A 15,751-nucleotide genomic window follows, 5' to 3' on the forward strand; every position below is an offset into this window, starting at 1 on the left:
GGTGTAAAGACTCAACTTATATATGTATATATAAATACACTACCGTTCAAAAGTTTGTGGTCACATTAAAATGTCCTTATTTTTGAAGGAAAAGCGCTGTACTTTTCAATGAAAATAACTTTAAACTAGTCTTAACTTTAAAGAAATACACTCTATACCTTGCTAATGTGGTAAATGACTATTCTAGCTGCAAATGTCTGGTTTTTGGTGCAATATCTACATAGGTGTATAGAGGCCCATTTCCAGCAACTATCACTCCAGTGTTCTAATGGTACAATGTGTTTGCTCATTGGCTCAGAAGGCTAATTGATGATTAGAAAACCCTTGTGCAATCATGTTCACACATCTGAAAACAGTTTAGCTCGTTACAGAAGCTACAAAACTGACCTTCCTTTGAGCAGATTGAGTCTCTGGAGCATCACATTTGTGGGGTCAATTAAACACTCAAAATGGCCAGAAAAAGAGAACTTTCATCTGAAACTTGACAGTCTATTCTTGTTCTTAGAAATGAAGGCTATTCCATGCGAGAAATTGCTAAGAAATTGAAGATTTCCTACAACGGTGTGTACTACTCCCTTCAGAGGGCAGCACAAACAGGCTACTGCGGGTACAATTTAATGAAGATGCCAGTTGGGGACCTGTGAGGCGTCTGTTTCTCAAACTACAGACTCTAATGTACTTATCTTCTTGCTCAGTTGTGCAACGCGGCCTCCCACTTCTTTTTCTACTCTGGTTAGAGCCTGTTTGTGCCGTCCTCTGAAGGGAGTAGTACACACCGTTTGGCTTCTTTGTTAGCCTGCAAAGCCTCATACCTGTCTATATTTCTGAAAGGGGGGTCACATTAGAAGGGACAGTTGGCCTGGCTGAATGAGGGGTTGCGATGATAGCGGGAAGGAGTCCACCCCCCTTTTTTTTCCTAACATAGATGGTTTCCTTTGACTAGTCTCTGTTTAAGGGTCTGTTTGGTTTGAAATGTTCTGGGATTTTGTGTTTGGAGAAAATCATCTTGAGTTTTTCTGAGACTTCAGCAACATATGGGATGGAGATGTTTTAGGGTTTAATCTTCTCGCCGTTATATTCTGCTGCTTGCCTTTGGTGTTTTCTTGCTGATTTGACAAACGCCCCGTTTGGGTATCTACAGGTTGGGAGAGCATCTATGTGTTTCTGTTCTTTGTGCTTCCCTTCTATTTTAGTAGGGACACACTCTGCCACCTTTTTTTTTAGCTGGATCTTGAAGAATGTGTCATCCACATATCTAAACCAATGCCTTGGTGGTGTTCCTCTGAAGGAGTCCAAAGGTGTCTTTTCCATTTCTTCCATGTACTGATTGGCTGTAATTGGTGACACTGGAGATCCCGTTGCACAACCATGCTTCTGTCTGTAAAAATGATCCCTGAACTTGAAATAGGTTGTGGAAATGCAAAGGTCCTATAGGGTAAACTGTGATAAATATTTGCACCTTATAAACAGATGTCATTTAGAAGATCTAGATGTTGAATATCTTTTATGATTAAAACTTTCACAGCAGATGAAGGTGAACCGTAATTGTTGGATAGCAGCTGGAGTCAGAGATGTTCCTCCTCCTGCTGTCCTCCACCAGGTCCCTGCTTCAGTAACAGAGAACCAGGAAACATGGATGATCTAAAAGCTTCAGATGAAGGTCTCCAACACACAGCTGGGATGAAGATCTATAGATCTTAGCTCCATAGATGCGACTGAGGTCTGAAGAGAAAAGGCCTTTCTTGGTGAAACTAATCAGTCAAATATTTCTGATAATCAGCAATGTGATTTTCATCAAACATCTATTAGTGATGAGAAGAATTTAATAAACTATAAACCAATGATCTTAAAACTGCAGGAAGTGAAGACAATCTACAAAATGCAGTTCTTCAAAAACAGTGTTTCTATTTATTGAGATGAACAATCAGAGATGATTTTCAGGATATTAGTCTGTTTTCGCTGTAAGTGATTCTGCTTTAATATTAGTAGGAAGAGAGGAAACATTTCCACTGATTAACTACAGAGAAAAGCAGCTGAAACAACAAGAACGTCACCAAAAGAAGGGCTGAGGAGGCGCAGAGCGTTAGCGTCTGGATGGAGGTGATACTAGCTGATCACACTGGGGGGGGGGGGGGGGGGGGGGGGGAAGAATAGGGCTGACGGGATGTGCAGAGAACAGATGGAGAAGTAAGAACACATCTATAAGATGATCTCTACGCACCACAGCAGCAGGCGGCGGAGGAGGAAGAAGAGGAGGAGGAAGAATAGGAGGAGGATGAAAAGGAGGAGGAGGAGGGGGAGGTGGAGGAAGAATAGGAGGAGGACGAAAAGGAGGAGGAAGAGGGGGAGGTGGAGGAAGATGAGGGGGAGGAGGAGCAGGATGAAGAGGAGGGGGATGAAGAGGAGCAGGATGAAGAGGAGGAGGAGGAAGAGGAGGATGTTCTGCAGATAAAGAAAAGCTCAGCAGTTTTCTTTTTTATTCAGACCTTAATAAGCTCCTGATAAATCAGCCAATCAAATCCAGGATCTGCTGGATCTGCTTCTTAAGGTGAGTCATGTGATGAGTCAGGATCCAGAAAGAGGCGGAGCCTCACTGGGACGCCGTAGTGTTGATTGTTGCTTAGCAGCAGCCCAGCGGAGCCTGGTGCAGCAGCGCAATCAGTCAAAGGTTTCCCACTTCCTCCTGGGGTCCTCTGCCTTCTTCTTCTGTGGTAGAACAGGGGTGGCCATGCTCAGCAGGTCCCCAAAAGGGTCCTTGGCTTTATTGGCGGGGCCCTGCGCCTGCAGCGGCTTCATGGCGGCGTCCAGCGGGCTGGAGAGGGCGTGGCTGCTGTCAGAGGTCTGAGGCAGAGAGGCGGCTGCTGTCTGAGCCTGTCCCTGGCTGGAGCTGCAGGGGGACAGCTGTCTGTGGATCCCTGGTAGTGCAGAGAAGGAGGTGTGCATGAAGGAGGCGGGGGGAGGTCCATAGGCCACGCTGAAGGGATTCCCGCAGACCGAGGGCGAGTAGTGCTGGACGGACTGGGCGAACGGGTTCAGAGAGACGTGAGGATGATGAAGAGGGAAAGGAGGCGGGCCTTGGTGGTAGGGCCTCGGGGGGAGGGCGGGCCTTCCTGCCAATGATGACTCCATATCTAACCCGTCTACTGGAGCAGAGGAGGGCGGCGCCGAGCTGTTCAGAGGGTCCAATAGCCTGATCAGGTCCGCGCTGTCCTCCAGGGCCTGCTGTCCCTCTGAGCTCATACTCAGGGCCTGCCTGAACTCCTCCCTGCCTGGAGCAGCTCGTCCTTCCCTGGAACCCACAGCTTTGGATCGCGACTGGACAGCAGGGGGCGCCAGAACCGCTCCTAGCTCTGGCGTCTTCCTTCCTTGGGGACGAGGAATGGTGATGTTCCCGATGGCGGACGGGTCCAAAGAGTCTACGGCTGAGCCAGAGGTTTCCCTGGGAGGGGAGCAGGACTCGGTGTGCACAGGCAGCTGGACTGATGGAGCAGGACGGAGACAGACAGGCGGGACTCGGCTGTCCTTCCCTAAAGCACCCAGCTTGTTGTAAGGATTGGAGAGTTTGAGCCCTGGAAGCGTTCTGGAGTTTTCACTGACGCTCAGATCCAACCTCTGCAGACAGGAGAGAATGAGACGTTCAGGTTCCTCTGGAAGAACACGACCAATGGTAAACTGGTCTAAATGGTTTCCCACCCCTTCAAAACCATTTGGTTTCAGTTGTTAAAGTGCAACAGCAGAAATGATAAAAGACGACTTAAACTTGCATCAATAAAACTTAAATGAGTTTATCAACTAATCAACAAATAGAGGAGAAAATCTTACAGCTGCAGAAAGATTAATTTTAAAAATAATTGTTTCAAAAGTTTATTCAGCTACAGTTATCACCATTACCTCATATCGTAACCCACTGTTATCACCATAAAATTATATGGTAACCTACAGTTATTACCGTTACCTCATATCGGAACCCACTTTTATCACCATAAAATTATATGGTAACCTACTGTTATCACCATTAGCTTATGTGGTAACCTACTGTTATCACCATTACCTGATATGGTAACCTACTGTTATCACCATTAGCTTATGTGGTAACCCACTGTTATCACCATTACCTGATATGGTAACCTACTGTTATCACCATTACCTTATATCGTAACCTACTGTTATCACCATAAAATTATATGGTAACCTACAGTTATCACCATTACATCATATCGTTACTTACTGTTCTCACCATTACCTTATATGGTAACCTACAGTTATCACCAATAGCTTATGTGGTAACCTACTGTTATCAACATTAGCTTATGTGGTAACCTACTGTTATCACCATTACCTGATATGGTAAACTACTGTTATCACCATTACCTTATGTGGTAACCCACTGTTATCACCATTACCTGATATGGTAACCTACTGTTATCACCATTACCTGATATGGTAAACTACTGTTATCACCATTACCTTATGTGGTAACCTACTGTTATCACCATTACCTTATGTGGTAACCTACTGTTATCACCATTACCTTATGTGGTAACCTACTGTTATCACCATTACCTGATATGGTAACCTACTGTTATCACCATTACCTCATATCGTAACCTACTGTTATCACCATTAGCTTATATGGTAACCTACTGTTATCAGCATTAGCATATATGGTAACCTACTGTTATCACCATTACCTTATATGGTAACCTACTGTTATCACCATTACCTCATATCGTAACCTACTGTTATCACCATTAGCTTATATGGTAACCTACTGTTATCACCATTAGCTTATGTGGTAACCTACTGTTATCACCATTACCTTATATGGTAACCTACTGTTATCACCATTAGCTTATGTGGTAACCTACTGTTATCACCATAACATTATATGGTAACCTACAGTTATCACCATTACCTCACATCGTAACCTACTGTTATCACCATTAGCTTATGTGGTAACCTACTGTTATCACCATTACCTGATATGGTAACCTACTGTTATCACCATTACCTCATATCGTAACCTACTGTTATCACCATTAGCTTATGTGGTAACCTACTGTTATCACCATTACCTTATATGGTAACCTACTGTTATCACCATTACCTCATATCGTAACCTACTGTTATCACCATTAGCTTATGTGGTAACCTACTGTTATCACCATTACCTTATATGGTAACCTACTGTTATCACCATTAGCTTATGTGGTAACCTACTGTTATCACCATAACATTATATGGTAACCTACAGTTATCACCATTACCTCACATCGTAACCTACTGTTATCACCATTAGCTTATGTGGTAACCTACTGTTATCACCATTACCTGATATGGTAACCTACTGTTATCACCATTACCTGATATGGTAACCTACTGTTATCACCATTACCTCACATCGTAACCTACTGTTATCACCATTAGCTTATATGGTAACCTACTGTTATCACCATTACCTGATATGGTAACCTACTGTTATCACCATTACCTGATATGGTAACCTACTGTTATCACCATTACCTCATATCGTAACCTACTGTTATCACCATTAGCTTATATGGTAACCTACTGTTATCACCATTAGCATATATGGTAACCTACTGTTATCACCATTACCTTATATGGTAACCTACAGTTATCACCATTACCTCATATCGTAACCTACTGTTATCACCATTAGCTTATATGGTAACCTACAGTTATCACCATTAGCTTATGTGGTAACCTACTGTTATCACCATTACCTGATATGGTAACCTACTGTTATCACCATTACCTCATATCGTAACCTACTGTTATCACCATTAGCTTATATGGTAACCTACTGTTATCACCATTACCTGATATGGTAACCTACTGTTATCACCATTACCTCATATTGTTACCTACTTTTATCACCACTACCTTATATGGTAACCAACTGTTATCACCATTACCTCATATGGTAACCTACTGTTATCACCATTAGCTTATATGGTAATCTACTGTTATCACCATTAGCATATATGGTAACCTACTGTTATCACCATTAGCTTATATGGTAACCTACAGTTATCACCATTACCTCATATCGTTACCTACTGTTATCACCATTAGCTTATGTGGTAACCTACTGTTATCACCATTAGCTTATGTGGTAACCTACAGTTATCACCATTACCTCACATCGTAACCTACTGTTATCACCATTACCTTATATGGTAACCTACTGTTATCACCATTACCTGATATGGTAACCTACTGTTATCACCATTACCTGATATGGTAACCTACTGTTATCACCATTACCTCATATCGTAACCTACTGTTATCACCATTAGCTTATATGGTAACCTACTGTTATCACCATTAGCATATATGGTAACCTACTGTTATCACCATTACCTTATATGGTAACCTACAGTTATCACCATTACCTCATATCGTAACCTACTGTTATCACCATTAGCTTATATGGTAACCTACAGTTATCACCATTAGCTTATGTGGTAACATACTGTTATCACCATTACCTGATATGGTAACCTACTGTTATCACCATTACCTCATATCGTAACCTACTGTTATCACCATTAGCTTATATGGTAACCTACTGTTATCACCATTACCTGATATGGTAACCTACTGTTATCACCATTACCTCAAATTGTTACCTACTTTTATCACCATTACCTTATATGGTAACCAACTGTTATCACCATTACCTCATATGGTAACCTACTGTTATCACCATTAGCTTATATGGTAATCTACTGTTATCACCATTAGCATATATGGTAACCTACTGTTATCACCATTAGCTTATATGGTAAGCTACAGTTATCACCATTACCTCATATCGTTACCTACTGTTATCACCATTAGCTTATGTGGTAACCTACTGTTATCACCATTAGCTTATGTGGTAACCTACAGTTATCACCATTACCTCACATCGTAACCTACTGTTATCACCATTAGCTTATGTGGTAACCTACTGTTATCACCATTACCTTATATGGTAACCTACAGTTATCACCATTACCTCATATCGTAACCTACTGTTATCACCATTAGCTTATATGGTAGCCTACTGTTATCACCATTAGCTTATGTGGTAACCTACTGTTATCACCATTAGCTTATGTGGTAACCTACTGTTATCACCATTACCTTATATGGTAACCTACAGTTATCACCATTACCTCATATCGTAACCTACTGTTATCACCATTAGCTTATATGGTAACCTACAGTTATCACCATTAGCTTATGTGGTAACCTACTGTTATCACCATTACCTGATATGGTAACCTACTGTTAGCACTATTAGCTTATGTGGTAACCTACTGTTATCACCATTACCTCATATTGTAACCTACTGTTATCACCATTAGCTTATATGGTAACCTACTGTTATCACCATTACCTCATATCGTAACCTACTGTTATCAACATTACCTGATATGGTAACCTACTGTTATCACTATTAGCTTATGTGAGGCTTCCTGTTTGGACCTGTTCACTTCCTGTTTGGATTAACTGAGTGTGCAGCTGTTCAGAGGATCTCCATCTGAAGTTAAGTTATTTTCTCTGTGATATCTCTGTATCTAAGTAACTCTGACTACTTTAAAACATAGCACCTTCTGCTGCACTTTTCTACTGAGCACTTGTCAGTTACACACGGTTTTATTTCTGATAGCAAGGAGTAGCTAGCCTAGGCTAGCGCTAGCTTAGCATTGCTATGGCTTCTCTCTCTCCCTCCCTTGACTCTTTTCCAACTCTTCCTTCTTCCTCTCCTCTCTCCTGCTCTCTGTGTCAGATGTTCAGTTATTCCTCTGCCTCCTTTAGTGATAATGGGATGTGTAATAAGTGTAGTATTTTTGTAGCTTTGGAGGCGAGGGTGTCAGAGTTAGAATCCAGGCTTCAGGCTGTTGAAGTAGGCCCCCCACGTAGCTGTCCTCCAAAAGTGCCTGAGCAGCCAGGCGATTGGGTAACTGTACGCAGAAAGCGTAGTCGTGGATCTCTGCCCACTGGTCACCACCAACCCGTTCACGTTTCTAACCGGTTTTCCCCACTCAGTGACACACCCACTGAGAAGCCCACTCTGGTGATTGGCAGCTCCATAGTCAGAAACGTGGCATTAGAGACACCAGGGACCATAGTCAAATGTTTGCCGGGGGCCAGAACGGGCGACATCAAATCCTACCTGAAACTACTGGCTAAGGATAAGGTTAAATACAGTAAGATTGTTATTCACGCTGGTGGTAATGACACCCGGTTACGCCGATCGGAGGTCACTAAAATTAGTGTTGCTTCGGTGTGTAAGTTTGCCAAAAAAATGTCGGACTCCGTAATTTTCTCTGGTCCCCTCCCTGATCTGACCAGTGATGACATGTTTAGCCGCATGTCGTCATTCAACCGCTGGTTGTCTAGGTGGTGCCCTGAAAACAACGTGGGCTACATTAATAATTGGCAATCCTTTTGGGGAAAGCCTGGTCTGATTCGGAGAGACGGCATCCATCCCACTTTGGATGGTGCAGCTCTTCTTTCTAGGAATCTGGCCACATTTATTAGTCCTCCAAAACCCTGACCACCCAGGGTGCAGACCAGGAAGCAGAGTTGTAGTTTAACACACATCTCTGCAGCTTCTCTACTGTTACCCACTCTTTACTCCATCCAGACAGTGTCTTGCCCACGACCAAAATCTAATAAATTAGCAAAGATTCCCAAAGGAGTAAATCATGATAATCTAATTAAAATCAAAATAACTCAAATTGGGGAAAAAGTTAAAACAATTAAATGTGGTCTGTTTAACATAAGATCGCTTTCCTCTAAAAGTCTACTAGTTAATGACTTGATTTGTGATAATCACATTGACTTGTTTTGCCTTACAGAAACCTGGCTGCAGCAAGAGGATTATGTGAGCATAAATGAGGCAACTCCTTCAAGCTATTTAAATTTTCACATCCCCAGAAGTTCTGGGCGAGGAGGAGGAGTAGCAACAATCTTCCAGTCTGACTTACTGATTACTCCCAAAACAGTTAATACCTACAACTCTTTTGAACATTTAACCCTTAATTTCCCTGATCCAAATTTCAAGGCAAGAAAACCTCTTCTTTTTGTAACTTTGTATCGTCCACCAGGTCCTTACTCTGAATTTTTAGATGAGTTTTCAGAGTTCCTTTCTGATTTGGTATTAAATACTGACAGGGTCATCATAGTGGGAGATTTTAACATCCATGCTGACATTGAAGGCGATAGCTTAAGAGCAGCCTTTAATGCTATCTTAGACACTATTGGCTTTGTTCAAAATGTGAATAGTCCCACGCATTCTCATCTTCATACTTTGGATCTTGTGCTGACATACGGCATAGAATGTGAAGAAATAACAGTATTTCCTCACAACCCTGTCCTCTCTGACCACTTTCTAATAACCTTCAGGATTACTTTAACAGAGTTCTCCTCCCCCAAAAGAAGGTTCAATTTTAGTAGATCTTTATCAGATAGTGCAGTTATAAATTTTAAAGAATCTGCTTCACTTTCTCTCTCCTCTGTGTCACTGAGCAGTGCTGCAGAGTGCAAAAGTTTAGCTTATTCCCCTTCACAGGTTGATGATTTTGTTGATGGGGTTGCTAGTTCTCTGCGTATTGCCTTAGACAACGCAGCTCCTTTGAAAATGAAAACCGTTAAAAATAGAAAGCTTGCTCCTTGGTTTAATGCAGAGCTGCGTACTTTGAAGCAAAATGCTAGGAAACTGGAGAGAAAATATCGCTCCACAGGCCTGCGAGAGTCCTTCCTAGTCTGGAAAAATGGTTTACTGCTGTATAAGAGGACCCTTTGTAAAGCAAGAGCAGCATACTTCTCCTCATTAATAGAGGAGAATAAGAATAATCCTAGATTTCTTTTTAATACAGTTGCCAAACTCACCCAGAGCCATAGCTCTGTTGAACCGTCCATTCCACCTGCTCTTAGCAGCAATGACTTTATGGGATTCTTTATAAATAAGATTGATCTTATTAAAAATAAGATCATAAGCACTCCTCTATCCGCGATTGTACCTGAGGTAGTCATGGAATCTGAACTGGGTTTAGACTGCTTTGATCCAGTTGAACTCTCTGAATTAGCAAAATTATTGTCTTCATCTAAGCCTTCAACTTGTATGTTAGATCCAGTTCCAACCAGGTTATTTAAGGAGGTATTCCCTTTGATCTCCTCCTCCATTTTAGATGTGATTAATCTATCTCTGTTACAGGGATATGTACCTAAAGCTTTTAAGGTTGCTGTAATTAAACCTCTGCTTAAGAAACCGTCTCTTGACCCAGATGACTTGGTCAATTATAGACCTATATCCAATCTTCCTTTCTTATCCAAAATTCTTGAGAAAGTAGTTGCCAAACAAGTTTGCGATCACTTCCACCATAATGAACTTTTTGAAGAGTTTCAGTCTGGCTTTAGAGCTCATCATAGCACTGAAACAGCTCTGGTGAAAGTCACTAATGATATTCTCATGGCCTCAGATAATGGACTTGTATCTGTGCTCGTCCTGTTGGATCTTAGTGCTGCATTTGATACAGTTGACCATAATATTCTTTTAGAAAGACTTGAATATTTTGTTGGAATTAAAGGAACAGCACTAGACTGGTTTAAATCTTATCTATCTGATCGAATTCAGTTTGTTCATGTTAATGATAGATCTTCAACACGCTCAAAGGTTACCTGTGGAGTACCACAGGGATCAGTGCTAGGACCAATTCTCTTTACTTTATACATGCTCCCAATTGGTAGAATTATTAGACAGCATGGGATTAATTTCCACTGTTATGCTGATGATACCCAGCTATATCTGTCTATAAATCCAGATGAAGCTAACCCATTACATAGATTACAGGCATGTCTTGAAGACATAAAAACCTGGATGACTCTTAACTTTCTGCTTCTGAATGCAGACAAAACAGAAGTTATAGTCTTTGGACCAGAGTCTCTGAAAAAGAAACTGATTAGCCAGTCACTTCATTTGGATGGGATTAAACTGATTTCAGATAATAAAGTAAAAAATCTTGGTGTTGTTTTTGATCAGGACCTGTCATTTAAATCCCACATCAAAGAGGTTTCTAGAATTTCCTTCTTTCATCTGAGGAACATTGCAAAAATTAGAAATCTCCTGTCCAGGGGTGATGCTGAGAAACTAGTCCATGCATTTGTTACTTCAAGGCTGGACTATTGTAATTCTTTACTATCAGGAAGTCCACAAACTGTAGTTAAAAGCCTTCAGCTGATCCAAAATGCTGCAGCCAGAGTTCTAATGAAAATTAAAAAGAGAGATCATATCTCGCCTATCCTGGCTTCTCTTCATTGGCTTCCTGTTAAATCAAGAATAGAATTTAAAATCCTCCTTCTCACATATAAAGCCTTAAATGGCCAAGCTCCATCTTATATCAGAGATCTGATTGTTCCTTATGTTCCTAACAGAGCACTTCGCTCTCAATCTGCAGGTTTACTAGTGGTTCCTAGAATTTCTAAAAGTAGAATGGGAGGCAGATCTTTTAGTTATCAGGCTCCTCTCCTGTGGAACCAACTACCAGTTTTAGTCCGTGAGGCAGACACCCTGTCTACTTTTAAGGCTAGGCTTAAAACTTTCCTTTTTGATAAAGCTTATAGTTAGAGTGGCTCAGGTTATCCTGAGCTATCTCTATAGTTATGCTGCTATAGGCTTAGACTTTTGGAGGACATAGGGACCCCCATTTCATCATTCTGCTTCATTCTCTCTCTGTTCTCCTATTCTGCAGAATCTCTTAGTTCAATCTCTAACCTTCTGCTCTCTCTGCTTTTCCTCAGAGTAGCTTTGCCTCGTCTGTTCCTGTTTGGCTGTGACGTCATCCTGGAAAGAAACATCAGCTGTGCTGCTTCTATCAACACCCTTGTTTATAGATGTTGGAGATCGGCCTGTTTTCCAGTGTGGTCCTGTTTCTCTGACCGTGACTGAGTGGATGTGCTTTCTTCGTCCTCTGGCATGGGAGCTGCCTTGGAGCTCGTCTGCCTGGCTGTGTGTTTCCTGGACGGGGCCGCCTTTTACAGCTGCTTTTTGTATCTCTGCTTCTGTCTCCTTGAACCCCAGTCGGCCTCGGCAGATGGCCGCTCACACTGAGCCTGGTTCTGCTGGAGGTTTCTTCCTGTTAAAAGGGAGTTTTTCCTCTCCACTGTCGCTACAAGCATGCTTAGTGTGGGGGATTGTATTTGAGTCAATGAGTCAGTGCAATCAACTGGTTTTCCTTGGATAGAAAACTTTGTATCAATTTGATCTGGTTGAACTGTAAAGTGCCTTGAGATGACATGTGTTGTGAATTTGGCGCTATATAAATAAACTGAATTGAATTGAATGTGGTAACCTACAGTTATCACCAATAGCTTATGTGGTAACCTACAGTTATCACCATTAGCTTATGTGGTAACCTACTGTTATCACCATTACCTTATATGGTAACCTACTGTTATCACCATTACCTCATATCGTAACCTACTGTTATCACCATTAGCTTATGTGGTAACCTACAGTTATCACCAATAGCTTATGTGGTAAGTTACTGTTATCAACATTAGCTTATGTGGTAACCTACAGTTATCACCAATAGCTTATGTGGTAACCTACAGTTATCACCATTAGCTTATGTGGTAACCTACAGTTATCACCATTAGCTTATGTGGTAACCTACAGTTATCACCATTAGCTTATGTGGTAACCTACTGTTATCACCATTACCTTATATGGTAACCTACTGTTATCACCATTACCTCATATCGTAACCTACTGTTATCACCATTAGCTTATGTGGTAACCTACAGTTATCACCAATAGCTTATGTGGTAAGTTACTGTTATCAACATTAGCTTATGTGGTAACCTACTGTGATCACCATTAGCTTATGTGGTAACCTACTGTTATCACCATTAGCTTATATGGTAACCTACTGTTATCACCATTACCTCATATGGTAACCTACTGTTATCACCATTAGCTTATGTGGTAACCTACTGTTATCAACATTACCTGATATGGTAACCTACTGTTATCACCATTAGCTTATGTGGTAACCTACTGTTATCACCATTAGCTTATATGGTAACCTACTGTTATCACCGTTACCTCATATCGTAACCTACTGTTATCACCATTAGCTTATGTGGTAACCTACTGTTATCAACATTACCTGATATGGTAACCTACTGTTATCAACATTACCTGATATGGTAACCTACTGTTATCACTATTAGCTTATGTGGTAACCTACAGTTATCACTATTAGCTTATGTGGTAACGTACAGTTATCACTATTAGCTTATGTGGTAACCTACAGTTATCACCAATAGCTTATGTGGTAACCTACAGTTATCACCATTAGCTTATGTGGTAACCTACTGTTATCACCATTACCTTATATGGTAACCTACTGTTATCAACATTACCTGATATGGTAACCTACTGTTATCACTATTAGCTTATGTGGTAACCTACAGTTATCACTATTAGCTTATGTGGTAACGTACAGTTATCACTATTAGCTTATGTGGTAACCTACAGTTATCACCAATAGCTTATGTGGTAACCTACAGTTATCACCATTAGCTTATGTGGTAACCTACTGTTATCACCATTACCTTATATGGTAACCTACTGTTATCACTATTAGCTTATGTGGTAACCTACAGTTATCACCAATAGCTTATGTGGTAAGTTACTGTTATCAACATTAGCTTATGTGGTAACCTACTGTTATCACCATTAGCTTATGTGGTAACCTACAGTTATCACCAATAGCTTATGTGGTAAGTTACGGTTATCAACATTAGCTTATGTGGTAACCTACAGTTATCACCAATAGCTTATGTGGTAAGTTACTGTTATCAACATTAGCTTATGTGGTAACCTACAGTTATCACCAATAGCTTATGTGGTAAGTTACTGTTATCACCATTACCTTATGTGGTAACCTACTGTTATCACCATTACCTTATGTGGTAACCTACTGTTATCACCATTACCTTATGTGGTAACCTACTGTTATCACCATTACCTTATGTGGTAACCTACTGTTATCACCATTACCTGATATGGTAGCCTACTGTTATCACCATTACCTGATATGGTAACCTACTGTTATCACCATTACCTGATATGGTAACCTACTGTTATCACCATTACCTTATGTGGTAACCTACTGTTATCACCATTACCTTATGTGGTAACCTACTGTTATCACCATTACCTTATGTGGTAACCTACTGTTATCACCATTAGCTTATGTGGAAACCTACTGTTATCAACATTAGCTTATGTGGTAACCTACTGTTATCAACATCAGCTTATGTGGTAACCTACTGTTATCACCATTAGCTTATGTGGTAACCTACTGTTATCAACATTAGCTTATGTGGTAACCTACTGTTATCAACATTAGCTTATGTGGTAACCTACTGTTATCACCATTAGCTTATGTGGTAACCTACTGTTATCAACATCAGCTTATGTGGTAACCTACTGTTATCACCATTAGCTTATGTGGTAACCTACTGTTATCAACATCAGCTTATGTGGTAACCTACTGTTATCACCATTAGCTTATGTGGTAACCTACAGTTATCACCAATAGCTTATGTGGTAAGTTACTGTTATCACCATTACCTTATGTGGTAACCTACTGTTATCACCATTACCTTATGTGGTAACCTACTGTTATCACCATTACCTGATATGGTAACCTACTGTTATCACCATTACCTGATATGGTAACCTACTGTTATCACCATTACCTGATATGGTAACCTACTGTTATCACCATTACCTTATGTGGTAACCTACTGTTATCACCATTACCTTATGTGGTAACCTACTGTTATCACCATTACCTTATGTGGTAACCTACTGTTATCACCATTAGCTTATGTGGTAACCTACTGTTATCACCATTACCTGATATGGTAACCTACTGTTATCACCATTACCTGATATGGTAACCTACTGTTATCACCATTACCTGATATGGTAACCTACTGTTATCACCATTACCTTATGTGGTAACCTACTGTTATCACCATTACCTTATGTGGTAACCTACTGTTATCACCATTAGCTTATGTGGTAACCTACTGTTATCACCATTACCTTATGTGGTAACCTACTGTTATCACCATTAGCTTATGTGGTGAGCTTTGGTTATATTTCATTAAGATTCTTTTAGGCTCTCATGGCCTTTATGTCTGTTTTTGATGAAAGTATGCAGACAGGAAATGGGATCAGATGATCGGGTTGGTATTACGACTGGCAGCCGTGACTCGAACCAGCACCTGTGCTGTACTGTAATAAACGCAGATCCAAGTCTGCAGCCGTTTTCCTTTGAACACTCTCAGCGTGGTTTAAAGCCGCTGACCTGGAAGTTGAACTTGGCCTGAAGCTCCTCAGGGTCTTTAGGTGTCCGCAGGTCTTCTAGACTCTTAGCCAGCGGGGCAGGTTGGCAGTCTGGTTCCTCCTGGCATCTGAAAATGTCCCCCAGGAGGTTGAGGTTGGAGAACCTTTCATTGACGGGGCTGGGAGGTGCAGTATGGCTCTCTGCACCCACACCAAAGTCATCTCCTTCCATTAGCTCCACCTCCTTTAGGGAGCGGTAGGGCTGGGGCCTGCAGACAGGGAGCGGAGGGAGTTTAGTCATTGCACTTTGGTTTCAAAAGTTTTACCAAAAAAGGACCATCGGCCTTTAAGCTCGAGGACAAGAGA

At 41.1% G+C, this 15,751-nt stretch overlaps 1 protein-coding gene across 2 annotated transcripts in view; it reads right to left on the reverse strand.

Moving 5' to 3' along the window:
* Positions 1-2,360: 2,360 nt before the first annotated feature.
* Positions 2,361-15,751, reverse strand: part of dennd1a (DENN/MADD domain containing 1A) — a 57,636-nt gene continuing 44,245 nt past the window's right edge. For both annotated transcript variants that reach the window (XM_038307450.1, XM_038307443.1), the window contains 2 exons: positions 15,408-15,654; positions 2,361-3,612 (listed from right to left, as the gene is read on the reverse strand). In XM_038307450.1, coding sequence (XP_038163378.1) covers positions 2,659-3,612; positions 15,408-15,654 — 1,201 coding nt within the window. In that variant the 3' untranslated portion in view covers positions 2,361-2,658. The remainder of the gene's footprint in view (positions 3,613-15,407; positions 15,655-15,751) is intronic.

The sequence above is a fragment of the Cyprinodon tularosa genome, unplaced genomic scaffold, assembly GCF_016077235.1.
Source record: "Cyprinodon tularosa strain WSP-4 unplaced genomic scaffold, ASM1607723v1 ctg1162, whole genome shotgun sequence".
Taxonomy (NCBI): Eukaryota; Metazoa; Chordata; class Actinopteri; order Cyprinodontiformes; family Cyprinodontidae; genus Cyprinodon; species Cyprinodon tularosa.